The following is a 19,317-nucleotide window of genomic DNA, read 5'->3' as shown; positions in this document are numbered from 1 at the left end:
TACACTAAAAGTAAGTCAAAACTTAATGCCCTATATGAACTAATCAATGTGCTGAATCTCTGCTCTTATCTCTTCTCTCTGCCCAAAATTTTATGCCTAACCCCTTCTTTTCCTATGTGATCTGTAGTGAGATAGTTTCATTTCTTGTCTTTGTGTCTTTTTCATAGCCTTTTTTTAATAAGAAGTCCCTTCTTCCACTATATTATGTACCTGCAACTTTCTTCATTGCCATCCATGTGTGTGACATTTCTCATTCATGGTCTTGTCCAACTGTAACTCTCATGGATGTATCTCATGCTTTGAATACTAGTCTTTTGGTCATTTAGCAGTTGTGCAAAGGTCACAGAATTCATTCTGTTGACATCAATAGGCTGTAGAAGAGGGTTCTGATGTATTTCTTATTCATTCTATGTTGTTTATGTGTCAGAAAAGGCAAGTTTCTGTAGCAAATATAAGTTTTTCTTAATGTGTTGCTTGGCTGAGTCTTCAAAAGTTAATACATGCTACTAACAGGAAGAGGGAGATTTGGGAAGCAGAGATGGTATATATTATTTCAGATTAAAAAAAACTCCTAAATTCTCAGTTATAGTTATGTCAAAAAGAACGATGGGTTCACTCCTTGGAACCTGAAAATATAAAGAGAACACCAGTCAAATGAACACTTGAATTTTATCACTAGATTGGAAAAGACATACACTAACAAAGAAGCCTAAGATGTCAGAAGTAGTTGAGTCCATTGAGATATATGTGCAGGTGTATATTCACAGAAAAACCCGCAGAACTGTAATTTGTTTCCAGAGAAACGAAAAGGCAGATAGATGCAGAAAGAAGGTCTCATCATGGTCTATGTTTCAGTAAAGCTTAACTATTTAGGCTTAGAAGTGGGCAAAGGACATTTGAGATTTGTAAATTTTTTTTCCTGCAGCAAGGGAAACAGTTTTAGTAAACTTGATTTAAATCTGTTTATTATTCCCAAGAGTAATTAAAGATGTTGAAAGTCCTGAAATTTATTTGTCCATGGACACATATATATAATAATATGACATTTAAGCAGAGCTTTAGCAAATCGTATATATTTTGATATCCCCAATTTTATCAATTGTTATGCTAAGAATCTGCACCTAAAACATATCTGTGCTTTATTGCAGCATATCCCAAAATATTTATACATTGACCATTACTTATAATGGTAACAATTGCCATACCTCTACTATACTAGTAACTGGCAAAATTTAGGAGGATTTGAACTACAGTAATTGTCAAAACATTATGTGCAATTGTCAGACTAAGAGCATAGAAGAAAGGTAGAGGATTGAGGGATGACACACTGCACAAAGCAAAAAATAATGGTTAGAGAGAAAAAAATTGAAAAAGATTGAGGGGAAATTGCTATATTTGAAGAAATATTGATACAAAAAATTGCTGTCCAGTGCTGACATAGAAACTGCAACTGTCATCCCTTATCACAGGAAAAACACACTGAGAAATGCCTTGACATATACATGACTATATAAAGAAGTGGCCCAATATTGAAATTACTGCATCAACTTTCTTCAGAAAAGAACAGACAGTATTGTTATTTAAGTATTTTCACTTCCTGGTGACTTTATCTCTCTATAAGGAAAAAAAAATAATATATCTTTATAAACATAATATAATATATCTTTATAAAATAAGAATAAAGTAGATTCATAAATAGTAGCAGTCAGATTATATTATTTAAAAACATAATTGCTAAAATTTTGTTTTCTCATTGTGAGAGAAATGCAACAACATCTCCCACACCTTTTAGACACATCCTAATGGTCATTCTGCAAACTATTTTTTCTTGAATTGTCCCTGAAAGGAGATTTTTTTAAGCAGGAGATGGATGATTGCTCTGCACACATGCTGAGAAGACAGCTGAATGCAGAACATCCCTAACCCATTCATAAATATAAAGTTCAGGTTTTATATAGAACAAAGTGCTTGAGCAGGTGAAGGATGTTTCACTCACATTGTTTCCCCCCATTTCACTTCCCAATTCCTCTGTATTCTTCTTCATTATGTGACTATATTTCATTTTAGCTTGTTGTTTTGTTTCTCTATAATTAGAATAAATCAACACTCTAGTAGTCTGCATGGTTGCTGTTTCTGAACATTTTTGATGCCACAGAACCTATGCAAACTAATAAATTGAGCATGGCTCTCATTCATTTTAAGCACAAAGGCCAGCTGGCATGAAGTGGCTTATTTATATGTCTTCTTACCTTCCAGAGTCCCCACATGTAAATCAATCCTTTAAGAGTAGTCCCTGCCCTTACTAATTCCCAACACATGCATGTGAATTGTCCACAAGACCACTGGTTGCCCCAGGCTAAAACTGTACCAACAGCTGCTATAAGAACATAGTGGCATAAAAAAAATCACAGTCCAGTGTTAAAATTTCCTCCATATTCTGCCTAATTACCTAGTATAGAAATGTTTTTTCCATTTTACAAAAGAGGAGATAGAATGCACAAGAATTTACTTCTGCTTTCCTATCCTCAAGTCATAATTTAAGGGAAAAAATTAAGTAATAAACCTTCCTGTCCAAACCATCTTCCAAACTCACCTATGTCTAGGCCCAAATTTTGAGAATGTTAAAGAAACCTCACCTTAAATCTCAAGATGGAGTTGATCTTCTCCTGAGTGCCATAACTGGGATTAAAGAATCAGCAGTTCTCTTCAATAGTCAGTATCTATTTTCTCAGATCCCTTGGATTTTCACAAGTTCATTATTCAAAGAATGTTACGTTTTCTACTGCTGTAATAGCTTTGAATCATTAAGATGCTGACAAATGGTGTCAATCAAGCAAAAAAAAAGGAAGCAGGATGGTCACTGTCTTACAGACAGGAAAAACAAGGGAAAATGAAGTCAGCTAATTAATTAAGTTGATAAAAGAAATTAATGAAGCTAATTAATTTTCCTATCTCTTACAGGCAGAATCAAGACATGAAATCAGTTTCATAATTTCTAGGCTCATGATTTAACCAGTTTATCTTCTCATCTGTGTAATCTGGGTTTAAAAGGCATAAGCAGATGTTTTTAGTGACTCACTCACTGATAGTAGTATGTATGTAACAATTGTGTTCACATGGTTCATGAAGACTTGATTTTGAGAGAAACAACAACCAAAGGCCAGAGAAAATGGAAGTCAAGTCTGCAAAGTAGTATTTTAAATGCAATTCTTCATGCTTGTTCACATCAAGTATTACAGGTCTTTGGTATTGCATATGAATTCAAAGCTGTACACAATCTTCTTGCAGTCTTCATTTATATACACAAGTAGTTATAGTGCTGTCAGTGCAAACCAGAAAGAAAATCATATAAACAAAATGAAAACCTGAAATAGGTTCATCTTAGGTTCTGGTGGTTCTGTTTACTTTCATATCTGACTTTTCTAGACCATTTATGCAAGGAAAAATTCTAGTTTGCTAAAATACTTAGGAATAGAAGATTTTGGCCTCTAATATATCTTTCAAAGAGCCACAGAGAATAAATCAGATACCATCAGTGAGAAATAAATGTAAAATTCATACTTATATTCATATATATTTGCTGAGCATGCTATCCTATTGTGATTTTAAGGGGGAAAATTGTCAAATCCTTTTGTTAATTTAAAAAAATAGGTCACATACTACCTAAACTGTTGGAAAAAGCAGAAAAAAGTAATTTATATAAGATAGTTTACAAAAATATGAGCTAAAAAATTCTTAAAGAAACTGACATATTTAACAGGAATTATCAAAATCATCTGATATTTTCATGTTCATGATGCATAAATTTTGAATACATTCAAAAGTTTTATTGGAAAGACACTGTGAATACATTCCTAAAAAGAAATGGACATCTATGCCTGTATTTTGGTGGCAATGCATTAATCTCTAATCTGTTTGAAGAATATGTCCTGAACCCCTTTTTCCCAGTGTTGTACCTTAAAATGAACACAGACACACAAAAACATCTAAAGCAAAACCTGAGTTTCTCCATGTCAGCTGATGTCTCCTTTTCAGTGAGTACTGCTAGGAGGCAAGTTTTAGGTCAGATTGTTTCTCCCAGTAGCTGTGTGAATTTCACCTGTTCAGTGATTTTCTCTCTATAGAGGTCTTGCCCTCTACTGAATAAAATAACTTCTTAATATTTTTTTTTTATTTCTTATTATACAAAGGAACTAATTCAACTGTGAACAAGTGATCTAGATTTCTTCCAGCTCTTTAGGCACCTAAAGAATAAATGTCCAGTTCCTAGCTGCTAGACCAAACTGTGTCTTTGATTGTACTGCAAAATGCCCTCCTCCACAGAGACATTCTGCAAGTAGAGATGATGCAGAATTGGAAATGAATGAGAATCAAAAAAGATGTCATTATATATTTTCTCTATTAAATATTAAATATTTCTCTATTAAATTCATAGGTAGAGACTATAAAAGTGTTATCTGGGTAGTGCATTTTTGTTGTCTTCTAGGTTCCAAGCTGTGTTTATAGCTTGGTCAGTTTACCTACTACTCATAAATAAGTAAAACAAAGTTCATCTTGCAGCTAGTCCTATATAACTAAGAAATTATTGGGGAATAGCTTTGGTTTTGACAGAGATCTCCTGAAACTACTACTGCATTTAGTAGTTCCTAAGAATAAGGAAGAAAGAATGCAAATTTTTTACAGTAAGAACATGAAGAAACTTTGCCCCGTGCTGTGTTAGTTATAAACAAAGCCAAGGATTATATAAACTGCAAAGCAAGTGTCCAATGCAAATAATTTTAAGGGTCCATTGAGGGCCATGAAGATGATCAGAGGGTTGGAGCATGTCTCCTATGAAAACAGGTTGAAACAACTGAGTTTTTACAGCCTGGAGAAGAGAACACTTGGGGATGACCTAATTGTGGCCTTTCAGTACTTGAAGGAGCCTACAAGAAAGCTGGACTTTTGACAGCAACATGAAATGACAGGACAAGGGGCCATGGCTTCAAACTGAATGAGAGTAGGTTTGGATTGGATACGAGGTAGAAGTTCTTTACAGTGAGGGTGCTGAGCCACGGACACAGGTTGCCCAGAGGAGCTGTGAGTGCCCCATCCCTGGAAGTGTCCAAGACCAAGTTGGAAGGGACTTTGAGCAATCTAGTCTAGTTGACGGTGTCTCTGCATGTGGCAGGGGGCTTGGAACTAGATGATCTTTAAAGTTCCTTCCCACTGAAGCCATTCTATGATTCTGTATTCTGTGATTTATTCCTGAAGATTCAAGACAGCTCCTCTTGTACTTAAACATGATCCCATGTCGCCATTCCTACAAAACCCGGATTTATAGCATAGATTTTTTTCAGCAGTTAACTGTTTCTGCCACTCATCTTAAGTGAAAAAGGATAAAATAATTATACTTTTGACTCACCAGCTATACTATTTTTCAGGTATTAACTATTTTGCAGGAGGTCTCAGCATAAAGTAAAAGAGAACATTTTCTGCTTTGTATTGTACTAGTGTCTCTGTTTTGTCAGACATTGCCTTTGCTAGTAAACTTGTTTACAAAATGCATCTAGTGACTGATGAAGATTATCTATAGAGGAAGGACAGTGGAAAGAAACATGGTGTATACTGTTGTTTAACATTTCTTTTGCACAAAAGTATTTGCTGCCTGCAAACACTTTTGCAGTTAAAGAAATATCTTCCATAACATGGCCAAATAGTTGAATGCTAACTGTGTGTGTTTCATTGCTAAATTTAACACTGGCTCTGTCTGGCTTTCAGAGAGATTTTGTTTTTCCATATCTTTTTTCTCTCTGTCTTCTAAATTGGTATGCTCTGCTTGCCTCCTTAATATCTTGAAGATTGAAACGATGGCTAGGCAATAAATATTGATTTTCTGCATTTAGATGTGGAAAACAGAATTCAGTTTTAATCATTGGAAGTGTTTTCCACAGGCTTAATGAAAAGTGATCTGAGAAAAGTTTGCATTCTTAATAACAGGTACAACTTCATTTTTTTTTCCATTTATGCTCTGATAAACATAATCACACTGATTGATTCCTTAACTGATGAAGAGTAATGGATCAAATACAAATTGATAAGTTTGGTTCTGTTTTCTTCTTAATTCAAATCAGAAATAAATGGAAGTCAAGGGCTTTTGGGAGCCACAGTTCTGAGATCACAAGTCTATGACAGCTTATGAGTCTGGTGATGACAACAAATGTAATGTTTTTCTTCTAAAATTATTTATAGGTAACCCACTATTAACCAGCAAAGTCAATGTTATAATAAGTGTTTTGGATGTCAACGAGTTTCCTCCTGAAATTTCAGTTCCATATGAGACATCTGTATGTGAAAATGCCAAGCCAGGACAGGTATTTCAAATGTGTGATACGTGCTCTTTTGCTTTTTCTTTCATTATTATTTATAGCAGTAGAATTTTCTGGGTTTAAAAAGTACATAATGGGCAGAATTCTTCTACAAATAAAATGTCTGTATTGGAAATACATGTTGGAATTCTGTTTTTTGACTTTTGTGGTCAATTTGCAGTCTATATTTTTTTTTAATTTTTCCAATTACATGGGCCTGAGTCCCCCTTTACTGTGCATTTAATAGCTATGAGAGGAGAAAGAACCCTTTTCTTAAAGGATTGTAACTGACAGAAGTAGTAGCAGATAAAGTGAGGCATAACCATTCAACCCAAAGCCATCACTAGCATTTTAAAGAAATAATAAATATTAAATACCATGAATATACAGTAAATATTTCTGATTTTTATCAGATATGTCAAAGCAGGACCTTCTGAGTTCTCTGGTGGTTATAGAATTCAGACTTCTTGCCTCTGATGTGCAGTGTTTTAAGGGAATGACAGCAACCCAGCAAGATCTCACTTTCAACAGTTTGGTTTGATGTTCACTTTGTACTTCTACAAAACTGCTTCTTTTGGAAGAATGAACTGACTTCAGAATTAATCTGGTTTCAGGTGATACAGACCATCACTGCAGCAGATAAGGATTTGTCACCAGCTGGGCAAAGGTTTTCCTTCAAACTGTCATCTGAGGCTTCCAACAAACCAAACTTCACAGTTCATGACTACAGAAGTAAGTTGATTACCCATAACTCTCTTTCAGAGCAGCAGACTGTAGTTACAATGACAAATATGTTTACTTTCAATTACAGTTGTGTCTGCAGACCTAACGTTTTTCTTTGACATTTCTAATTGCTAAACTCTCTGGGACTTATATTAATATAAATTCAGGTCTTGCACCTTTTCTTATTTTTAGGGGCAGGAATTGTCAGAACACCAAAGGCTGAGATTTCCCTACAGGCCTTCAAAAACACTGCTACCTGTTTTATTTTCTTCCTTTTATCATTCAATATCTCAGGAAGAATCCATATGCCAATGCAGGTATACCTTTAAACAAGGCACTCTTGCTGTCTTGTTTAAATTCTATGACTTTGCTAACCATTTTCAAAGTACCCAGATATTGTGTTTTTTTGAGGATACATAGTCCTGCAGAAGAGTGAGTTCTAAATATGGACAGAGCTGCTGAAGTAGGACACCCTTAATAACTTGGAAATTTATACAACTGACATCCCTGATTCTTCTTCCAATTTTTGTCATAACTGAATATACTTTTTTCTCCTAATTAACTTGAACTCTTTTGTTAGATGGCAAAGAAAAAAACAAGACAAAAAAATTAATATTTTTTTTCCTACTGTAAGCATCTTCAAGGATGTAGTCTTGTGAACAGACATAGCTAAACTGAACCTGTAGTAAATTTTCACCACTAACTACTTTAATCAAATAAAAGAAAAAGAAGTATTTGAGCTATTAGAAGATCTTTAAATTTAAATTACACTTCAAAGAAAGAGCACCTAAAGCCATCCAACAAAGTTAAAAAACATTCGACTGGGCAGGTTATAAGTATCACTATCTAAAAAAGTATATAATTCTTACTTTTTTAATTGTTGTTTTCAATTTAAGTATATAATTCTTACTTTTTTAATTGTTGTTTTCAATTTAAATTTGAGGTTACATCGTTTGTGAAGTAAAAGTTCCTTTCTTGTGAATTAAGTGACCGAAGCCCATAAAAGTGCTAGAAATGAATAATACACCAATTGAAATAAAATTGCGAAAGCCTTCTTTTTAGCCTTTAAAAAATGTATTTAAATTATATATATAGCCCACATTTTTTTGAAGCCATGCACTATTGACATTGTTATGTAATAGCAAAATAAAGCCAACAACATAAGCACTATTAATCCTGAAGAAACATCAGTAAGAAATAAATTTGAAAAAACAAACTGTGCTTTTTTTCTCTTTATATATAGCTCTCCTGTGAGGCTGATACAATGAAAATGGTTTATTCCCAAACTTAATAGTGACTTTTATCTTTGTGTGTCATAGATAGTTAAAAAGATTGAACCAATGAGCCAAGAACATCACTTGAGGATTTGTAAATAGAGAATTCAGTGAAACCATTCATAATATTGTAGACATGAACAATACTATCTTATAAAACCAAAACTGTGTAGATCTAACTTATTTTATTGAAGGGCATTCAAACAGTTTTCTTCAGACAGACAGCTCAATGAATAGGAAGGATGACTTGACAACAGGTCCAGGTTCCCTTACTTCTGTTTCTGGAAGATTGGAGCATTAGTCTGCTCTGGAACATAGTTCAAGGCCCATATGGGTAGAATCTTCACAATTATATAGTCTTAGAACATAAATACTATGTATTTCTAAATACCTTTAATTTTTTTGGGTAAAGATTTCTTTAAAATAAGAGCTTTAGTTTCTCTTTTTATTTCTTGTCTGTTTTTTAAAATATCCTTTAACTTCACCAAGTTTTGTTGTTTGGTTTTTTTGTAAGTAATAACAAACTTCTGCTTTAAAAAAAAGTCTTCTCAGATAATTTTAAGATTTAAATAATCAAAATAATTTTTAAACTTAGTAAACTAAGTTTAATTTTTAAACTTAGTAATTACTATATAATAATTACAGCTTTTGTAAAGCGTATTTAGCATGTCAGTTTGGTGAGGAAATTGTTCAAATATTATTACATAATTAAATTTCCCTGTTTAAACAGTAATGTTGATAGTGTCAACAGTAATGTTGACACTGAGGTGACTTTGGATCTCAGTAATCTGTTAATGAAGCTTCACTACTCTATAAAAACAAGTGCAATATTCTGATAAAAAGTGGAAACCTCCAAGATATAAACTTTTAAAAGCACTTCTTAGCACTTATTAAAAAAAAAGAAAAATAAAAAATATGCTATTTTTTACAATGTAAGGAACAAAAAAAACCCAATGAAAACATTTTTCATTGTCGATGATTTGCAGAGATATTAGAAAAAAATCTGTCCAAATAAAAACCCTGTCTTGCAGTATCATCTGCCTTTTGTTTGCCAAAAAGGTGGACAAAGGTCAGTTCTGTGCACAATTTAGAGATGTAGTAACACAACCTTATTTTGTCTAGAGAAACCTTTTAAAAATAAGTACCATTTTCTTTTAAGTTAGCAATTACATTAGTAACAAGCAGGAATTTTGTGAAAGCAATTTTTTCTATTTTTTGAGGACACAGTGCTGTTCACTGTAGTACAAATAATGCTTTTAGAAATCAAGGTGGCATTTAAAATTTTTAAATATATCAAGGATCCCTAATCCTCATGCTATTCTATACATCTGAAAATCATGGATGGTCTGATACTTCAGCAGGTATTCTTATGCTGCACCCAAGAGAAGCCCCAGACTTCAGAATATAACTTAATGAGGACTGGAGCGAAACAGAAGCTCAAGGTTTCCTTTCAGCAGCACTGGGATCAATCCACTGTGTTAATAGAAGTGATGCCCTGGCAGAGCTGGAGTGCTTCCAAAGGGACTGCAGATCTCCCTCTTCCTGTTTTGCTGGCCTTACTCTGCTCTCTAGAGGGTAGCTTCCATGGGGAGTACACTCCATTGCTCATGTAAGAGACAGAATTTCCTTTTCTCACACATATCCTATAAATTAATTTATTGCCAACAGATTGAAGAACCAGAAGTTATCTCAGCTTCTCTAGACTCTTCTGTGTAGAGTTCAAACACCTACTTGTGTTCATATTCTCAAAAGAACTTTGAACAATTGAAAGGGGTCATAAAAGAGCAGCAAATGTGTTCAAAATCAAGTAGTTAAGAGGTTGATCTGATTGATTCTTCTCGAAGAAGGATGGAAAGTCATTTAGTTGCATTGTAAGCTACTAAAGTGATCTTCAGTGTTTCAATGAGAAGAAAAAAAAATTATATAAATCATTCTAATAATAAAAATATGGAAAAAATAATAGAAATAAGATTAAAGTGAATGTCTTCAAATTAGTTCTTAAACTTTTTATACAGTGCAGGTGATTACTCATAGAGAAAAAGAAAAAGCTGAAGATGGAAGCTGGTTTGATTCAAATTATTCAGAGACATTTTTTCTTTTCAAAACTAAGTGTAACTGAACTTGACCTGTCCATGTTTGAGTTTGATGACAAGGAGGTGTCTGAAACATTTTTTTAGCTATGCACCTTCTCAATGGCATCTAAACATAACATACCTAATTTTGGATATTTAGGGTTCCTTCTTATTATCCTTAATCAGAACTCCATATCAGTAATTGAGGGTGAAATTCAGAGCCCTTCATCCTTCTACCACATAACAAACCTCTGAGGAATGAAAACCATGATGTTGCATCTTTAAAGAAATACAACAAAGCATATAGGAGAGATAAAAAAATAGTAATTGCAGCAGGTTACTTTCATTTAGTTCTGTCATCTCATTAATTCCCTGCAAAATTAATTTTGGTTTTGCTTTTAACGTAATTATTTTAATCTTTACATCATTTCCTTGCTACTTTGATTCAGGAAAAACAGCAATAACTAACTGGGAACAAATGATACATGTCTAAAAGTTGAGTAATTGATGGAAACTGTACTGATTTTTTTAGTACTCAGTTTATTTCTCTAGTTATTTTTAATGGAGCAGGAAAGCCAAAATGATTGCATATTGTCCATGTATATGAATTTTTATTTTTAAGGTAATTAATTAGTTGATAGAAACATGATTCTAAATTCACATGCAATCAAAATCCTTTGGACCACAGGGTTAGAATGTAAGGAGATCAAGTGAAAAAAAAACCTGAAAAGTCTTCAGAATCACACTTATAATGTTTTGTTCAGGGATTTTTTAGTTATTTTTATCTTCTTTGAAATTTCAGCTGTTAAAAGATTTACAAGAAAAGGAATATTGTTGAAGGCTCTGCAAAAACTAACTGTACCAGTCAGAATACAATACCTTCTGTAACAGCAAAGCAAGGCAATTATGTAATGCATGTCATTCACCAAGTTTCAAATATGAAATACCAGCCTATTACTGAGGGTGATACAAGCTACAACATGGAGTGAAGTACACAATAAAAATCTTCTAATGACTGTCATGTTTTACAGACAACACAGCTGGGATTGAAACCAGGAGAAATGGCTACAGCAGAAGACAGCAAGAGCTGTACTTTCTTCCAGTAGTAATTGAAGACAGCAGTTACCCTGTCCAGAGCAGCACAAACACTTTGACTATCCGTGTTTGCAGATGTGATTCTGATGGCACCATTCAGTCCTGCAACGTGGAAGCAATCTTCTTACCTGTCGGCCTCAGCACAGGAGCTTTGATTGCAATCTTGTTGTGTATTGTTATACTTCTAGGTTAGTACTCATGAAACCCTGCAAAGTCCTTTACTCTGATTATTCACTAGCTTCACCTAGTTTTTAACAAAAGCCATGGAAAATGTGTGGCTGTTTATTTCTAGAAGAATATCCCAAAGCACTGCTCATGACTTTGAATCTGCTAACCTATGCAGTATCTCTTATTGCATTAAGAGAATCAGTTTTCAATGGAACCCAAATAATTTTTTCTCTGAAATTATTTTAAATATCTTTCTTGAAATATTATTTTTTTTAGATTATTACTAAGGTAGACACGTCCTACTGACAGTAACAGCAGTAAGAACATAGTAAGAGTTTTTATTTAATTCTTCATGCCCACTTAAGCAAAAGGAGAATGCATAAATAGAAGAGGAGAAAATAATTGTAACATAGACTGTTACTGGCTTCATCTATATTAAGCTTCACAGGAAGATTTTTTTATTTCAGCCAGGCATTGATTTCATAAGGTGGCATTATTATATGTTCTACCTTATATTTATATACTGTGTTATTTCCAGCATATCAAAAGTGCATCTTACTTGTAATATAGCCCGAAGCAACTGCTAATGAAATAAACCCAACTTTAAAACTTACACAGGCACAATGTGGGCTTTAGAAATCAGATTGAGTCTTACAGATGCTGGCCTATGCCTAGTTTTGATACTAGTGGCATCCAAGGTCCCATGATAGCCTAATGGGCCAAAAATAGCTCTTGACATAGAATATAATGTGGATACCTCATTGCATTTGGATGATGCATGTGCCACTTAAGTAAGTTACTAAAGGCTCAGGGTTACAAAAATAGCTTCTGAGTAAGAGTGGATAAAAGTCAGGATTTCTGCTCTGTGTCAAAAAATTATGTTGTGAGAAAAATATTTTTTCAAATCAGAAAAAGAATGTCAAATGGTCACACTTTCCATGGAGTAGCAGTTATATTCACATATACACTCATTCTGAAGAATTTAAAAAAACCTGAAAACCAAATAAACAAAACAACTTCAGTTTTTCTGAAGCAGGAAGAATGCTGTCTCCTTTGCCACAATTCTAGTTAGACCAGAATGGGTACCCCACAGCTTCTCTGGGCAACATATTCCACTGCTTGACATCCTGGTGATAAAGCCTTTTTTTCTTACATTTTAATGGAACTTTCTGCATTTCAGTTTGTGCCCATTGCCTCTTGTCCTGTGACAGCACACCCCTCAGAAAAGCCTGGCTCTATCTTTACTTCCATCCATCAGGTATCTATTTACATCGGTAAGATCCCACTGCACCTTCTCCAGAATGAGCAGACCTGTCGATTAGCCCCTCCTTGTGTGGCAGATGGTCCCATCCCTTAATCATCTTTGTGGTTCTACACTGGACTCACATCAGGGTGTCCATGTCCATCTTTTAATGAGGAGCGAGAACTGGACCCAGAACTCCGAGTGTGCATAAGCAAAGATGAGCAGAGGGCAATGAACATCTCACTAGACCTGCTAGCAATGTTTCTCGTAATGCAGTTCCATATGCTGTTGATCTTCTTTGGCACAAGGGCACATTGATGGCTCATGGTGAACTTGTTGTCCACCAGGATCGCAAGGCCTCATCCATCAAGCTACTTTCTGGTGAGTTGGCCAACACCGTCTACAGTAGGCAGTTACTCCTCTCTGTGTTTGAGACTTGTAATTTCTATTTGTTTAACATCATGGAGTTCCTTTTGGCCCACTCCCTCAGCCTGATGAGATCCCTTTGAACAGTGGCACAACCACTCTTTTTTTATTGCCTGAAAACTTGCTGAGAGTGCACTCCATCCCACCATCCAGGCTATTTATGAAAATATTAAACAAAAGTAGTCCCAGTACCAAATCCTGTGGTACTTTATTAGAGATTGGCATCCATCTGGTATTTGAAATATTGCTCACAACCTTTACAGTCTGTCATTTTGGCAGCTTTGCAATCCACCTCACCATCTGCTTGTATAATCCACATTTTCTCAGGTTTTCTGACAACATTATTATGAAAGATAATATCAAAAGCTTTTCTAGAGTCAGGATAAAATTATTGCACTTTTCTCCCTTCATCAACCAGTCACCTTACTGTAGAAAGCTATCAAGTGAGTTAAGCACAATTTCACTTTTATAAATTCATGCCTACTGCTCTTACGCTCCTTCTTAGTTTCCGGAATTTTTTTCTCTATCACTGTCTTAAAAATCAAGGGGAGACTGACTGACTGCTCTAGTTCCCTAGCTCATTCTTCTTGCCCTGTTTGAAAATAGGAGTCACACTTGCTCCAGTTCTCAGAAACCTTTCTCAGTCACCATGACCTTTCAAAAATTATCACAAATAGCCTCACAAAGATAGCAGTCACCCTCCTCATCATTCATGTGTGTAACTCACCATATCCCATGCACTTGTGTGTCCAGTTTGTTCAAGTATTCTTTAACCTGATCCTCTTCCACCAAGCATTAGGTCTTTCTTATTCCAGATGTTCCCTCTGGTCTCAGAGACATGGAATTACTGAAGGACAACTTTACAAAAAAAAGACAGAGTCAAAGAAGTTGCTGACTAGGTTGGCCTTTTCTGTGTCATTTGGAAACAGCTCCCCTGCCCCATTCAGCAGTGGGCCCACCTTTATCTTTCTACTATTTCTTTCTGTCTTACTTGTACAAACCCTTCTTCCTACCCTTCATGTCCCTTCTGAGACAGCACCATGCAGGCTTTGTCTTTCCTTACCGCATTCTTGCATGTTCAGACTGTCACTCTATATTCCTACTGGCTCACCTGTCACTGTTGTCAACTCTTAGATGCCTCTTTTTTTATCACTGAGTTTAGTCAAGAGCTTCTTATTCATCAATGCAGGGCTCCTGCTGCCTTTTCTTGATTTCCTGCTCCTCAGGTTGGACCGCTGTTGAGTTTGGAGGACATGATACTTGAAAATCAACCAGCTCTCCTAGGCCACTCTTCTCTCCAGAACCTTATAGCAAGTAATATTTTGAAGCAGATTCCTGAAGAGGCTGAAGTGTACTGTATAAAAAGATACAGTAGGATTATTGTTTCTGCATTTCAAAAATTCCAAATTTGAAATTATTCAAATTATTTATTATTCAAAATTCCTTTTTTTTTCTGTAATACTCTTTTGGTTAGGGCTTTGGTTTAGTTTTTTATTCTTGTCTTCAATGTGAAAATTTAGGGTTCTTTTCTCTATTTTTCTATAGAAAATATTTTTTAAAAAATCACATCTCTGTCTCTCTGAACTAAAAATCTGAAGTCCTGCTCAATTCTATTTGTTTGCAAAGCAGGCCAGCAGGAAAATTATTTGGTACTTTCTCCAGCAGTACAGCAAGCACTTAGGAAAGTTAGACTCACATGTCAAAGAGCAAATAATTTTTCACTGTTCTTTTCTAAGGACAAAAGTCACTTTGATTGCTTGTGGCTCTCAAAGAAAGATATAATGACGTGTCATCAAAGTATTAACTTATTTCTCTGCATGTCTTATCTTTAATTGTCTCTCATTACAGTCATTGTGGTACTGTATGTAGCACTACGGAGGCAGAAGAAAAAAGACACCCTGATGACCTCTAAAGAAGACATCAGAGATAATGTTATCCATTATGATGATGAAGGAGGTGGAGAAGAGGACACCCAGGCTTTTGACATAGGTGCCCTGAGAAATCCCAAAGTGATTGAAGATAATAAAATACGCAGGGACATAAAACCAGACACCTTGCGTTTTACGCGCCACAGACCACCAGCAGAAGATAACACAGACATAAGAGATTTCATTAATCAAAGGCTGCAGGAAAATGATGTAGATCCATCTGCACCCCCTTATGACTCCTTGGCAACCTATGCATATGAAGGAAATGGATCTGTTGCAGAGTCTCTGAGCTCTATAGACTCCCTAACTACAGAGGCAGATCAGGATTATGACTATCTGAGTGACTGGGGACCTCGCTTTAAGATCTTGGCAGATATGTTTGGAGAAGAAAGTTATAACCCTGACAAAGTCACTTAAGTACAACTACAACAGTGAAACAAAAAGAAAAGCAAACCAACAACAAATTGAAAAAATAAACCTAAGCTTTATAAAAGACAATTACTTTGATTATAAAAGACAGCAATTGTTTCCAGCAAGTTACTACATTTATCATACCGTCAGTTTTGGTTTGATTAGAGAAAGGATGATAAATCCTGTAATATACACAGGTCTTTGTTGTTGTTATTTTGCTACTCTGGAATTACACTGAGACAAGCTCAGGCCTACAAGGTGCAGTTTACTGACCTGACTTAGAAAGAAGGTAGCTTTCTGGCATCATGGTGGAAGAGTGGTAGCTTTTTCGTAATTCCACTAAAGTGCCTATTGAAACTTTTATCATTTAAGTAGTAAACTGTCTGCTGTGATGGTGTTACAAAACTGAATGGTAAATCAAACATGAACTTTAAGACAAGAAGCAATAGCAACATGCTGACTTCTTTTGGAAAAAAAATGGAGATCACTTCCTGGAGTATCTAATGACTAGAACTGTGGGGGAGGAGGGGGGTGTGTATATTGTGTTTGGGGGTTATGTTTGTTGTCCTTTTTTTAAAGAAAACAGTATGTCGAGACATCATATTTCCTCTTCTAGAGTTTCACCTAAAATTTAAATTTAAAATGCTATTGCTCACTTTGAAGATGTAAAGCCCAAATTAAAAAGGAAAATATCTTAGCGTACATCAGTGAATATTTAAAATGTTCATACAAATACTACATTTTTCCAAAATAATAAAAAGATGAAAACAGATATTCCCTGATGTGAAGGAAACTTCCCATGTCTCTCCCTCTTCTTTTGAAATGAGACTATTATAAGAACGTAAAAACGGAGAGGGTTTTTAAAGACTATTATTGTACTTTGAGTACCAAGACACCTTTTCCATTGTAAGTATCACTAAAGAAGTACATGTAAATAACTCCACACCACTTTTCTTTGCCGTTAGATTGTTACTCTGTAGGCACCATAATCATATATATTATAAATATAGTTATTTTTCCATTGACCATCTGCTACAGATCAGCATATCACCATATTTCACTACCACACCCACAGGAAACATTTTAGAAAACCTTTTGGGGTTGGACAATTTCTTAATTTTGTTCTTGACAAAATTTAAACAGAATCAGAATAAATATATAAACCAGCACTTTTGTCCACTCTTTATGTATATACCCATGCCTAAATGTAGCTGTGCAGATGACAGAAGTTCAGATATGCACAAGGCATTGTGTCTTGGAAAATGTCTTGCAAAACTATTTTATGTGACTTTTTCTGATGATCTAAGGCATAGCATTTTGTGAGACAATGGTTTATGGCTCCCAAAGTGCATATATCCTTATATTCTCCTTCCAAAGTCTCTGCAGTGCTATACAATCTGTTTAAGCTCTACTCATGATTAATGGCACTGCCAAGGTCAGCCTGAGTCTCTCTTGAACCAGAAGTCTTTTATTGACCTCAGTTCTATAGCTTACCTTTTGTATAGCTAAAGAATTAATAACAATCATATATACATGTCTCACAAGTCTGACATTAATGTCCATAAGTTTCCCTTTATCCTCTGGGGGAAATAGGAAGATATGTCAACATTATATAAATTAACCTCTCAATAAGACTTTGAAAGGTGCATATTTTAAATGAGTTTTGGATCATTCAGTACAATTGGACAGGGCCACATCAAAAGCACAATTGTTGTAGCTTATACCAGCAGCGTGCTAAGGAAGACACACAGCAAATGGCAACAAGGAAATTTTGTGGTTTTTATTGTTTTCAGGAAAGGTATCCTGTGTTCCCTAAAGACAGATTAAACCAATAAAAGTTCTCTCCTCACAGGACAGGGAAGCAGATGAAGTGATAGAGCCCATAGAAACAACAGCATAGAAATTTTCGTGTAGAAGATTGTTTTAAATTTTCACACGTCTTGACAGTATGTCAAAAGCAACTTGATGGTGCACAGCAGGCCTAAAACAGAGCTGGATAAAAAAAGAAATATTTATATTTTCTACTAGTCACAACTGAGACTAGATTCATACAAGAGTCACACCTAATTAGCAAAGCTTCCTCATGTAGCATGTGCATGGCAATGCTTCCTACCCTGTTGCCACAACTAAAACAAACATCTCACTCTGATCATTTTCAGATGTGCAGTCTTGTAACCAAACCCTGCTCTCAGCAACTGTGTTAGTCCTGTATATGCCTTTCAATAGTAAAATCACCTTAAGTGAGGGTAGTTGACTTTTTTGACAACATGAGGCATGCTTTCTCCTGAGGAAATTCTCTGTATTTGTAGTGCATACTGGCTGAACATCAGTTGTCTTGAATAGGTAGGCTTTTGTTCTAAGCTGGACAGTTTATATGTGAGTCTGACTTCCAAAATGGGTAGACAGAAAATGCGATCTTTAACGTGCTGCTACACACAATCTGTATATGACAGTGAGTGGCTGTATGTTAAATCAATATCAAAATTGAATATCAAGTGTATATTTTTGACATTTAAGTATTTGTAGCTGAGATATTGCTATCACATTATTAATATACATCCAGGAATATTTTAGAAAAAAAAAGCAATTATTTACAAAAGTGCCCTGAAAATATATAATTAAAATATTTTAAGACCATTTTTGAAGAGTGATCAAACACTTTTAACATAATAGGGGTATTTTTTGTAAACAGTTCTGTAGAATTAAGGAAAGGAATTGCTTTTCATTTATTCATAACCTGGGATTCAGGAAATTTGTGTTTAATTCCATGTTCTTTCACTCCCTTTCTAGAAGATATTAGGTTTTTAACATCTTACTTTCTAAATGATAATTAAAGAAAAATGAAATTTAAAATAATTGAAATATGCCAAGGCATCTGAGATGACATGAAGTCAGAAGGACTAGGGAGCCCCAGTACACATGTAAATTGTATCAGTTAATTTCTTCTGGTTTTACACATTATATCTTAAAACAAACCCTTGCACAGTAAAGATGTTGAAGTGGATGTCTCTCTTTCTGCCAAAACTTGAAATGCCATCAGAGTGTCAAGAAGCTAAGAAAATATATAAAAGGCACAGAATAGAGAGAATGTTTTTGTTTTAACTTCCAAAAATAGAGTACTAGTATATACACATTTAACATTAGCCCAAATGTCCCAATAGTGCACACCCTGCAAATCACAAAATTCTGTAAAATACTTTCTGCATACGAAGTAATTGAAATACTTCACTGGCACAAAAAATTCCACTTTTTAAGTTAACTAATTATGACATACACTATTGGTGCTGAAATAAAGCATTCAGCTAAGAGTGGATCTAAGGAAAGTCAACTACTAAACTTACATCATAGATATGCACAATTGAAGACAAATGTATAACAGAACATCTGAAAGGAATTTCAGGGAAGAAGGAAAAAAATCTTCCCTGCCCTCTCAAGAAAACTGAAAATGTCAATACTTAGGGAATTTCATAAAATTTCTATGTGGAATCAGAATATAAAAGATTGTTCATATTTGGATTTAAGACCTCTACCACATAAATCTGAAATTACTGCTATTCTCATAACACAGATCTGAAAAAATGACAGCGAGTCAAAGAGCAAGGATTTGGAAAGCAATGACAGTAGATTATG

General features: G+C 34.8%; 1 protein-coding gene across 6 annotated transcripts in view; it reads left to right on the top strand.

Annotated features, from left to right (window-relative positions):
• The window catches only part of CDH12 (cadherin 12), a 537,195-nt gene extending 520,726 nt beyond the window's left edge, over positions 1–16,469 (top strand). For all 6 annotated transcript variants that reach the window (XM_068197278.1, XM_068197266.1, XM_068197271.1 and 3 more), the window contains 4 exons: positions 6,232–6,353; positions 6,962–7,079; positions 11,448–11,699; positions 15,197–16,469. In XM_068197278.1, coding sequence (XP_068053379.1) covers positions 6,232–6,353; positions 6,962–7,079; positions 11,448–11,699; positions 15,197–15,693 — 989 coding nt within the window. In that variant the 3' untranslated portion in view covers positions 15,694–16,469. The remainder of the gene's footprint in view (positions 1–6,231; positions 6,354–6,961; positions 7,080–11,447; positions 11,700–15,196) is intronic.
• The last annotated feature ends 2,848 nt before the right edge of the window (positions 16,470–19,317 follow it).

This window comes from Anomalospiza imberbis, chromosome 1 (assembly GCF_031753505.1).
Source record: "Anomalospiza imberbis isolate Cuckoo-Finch-1a 21T00152 chromosome 1, ASM3175350v1, whole genome shotgun sequence".
Classification (NCBI taxonomy): Eukaryota; Metazoa; Chordata; class Aves; order Passeriformes; family Viduidae; genus Anomalospiza; species Anomalospiza imberbis.
This window is presented reverse-complemented; position numbering and strand designations above follow the sequence as displayed.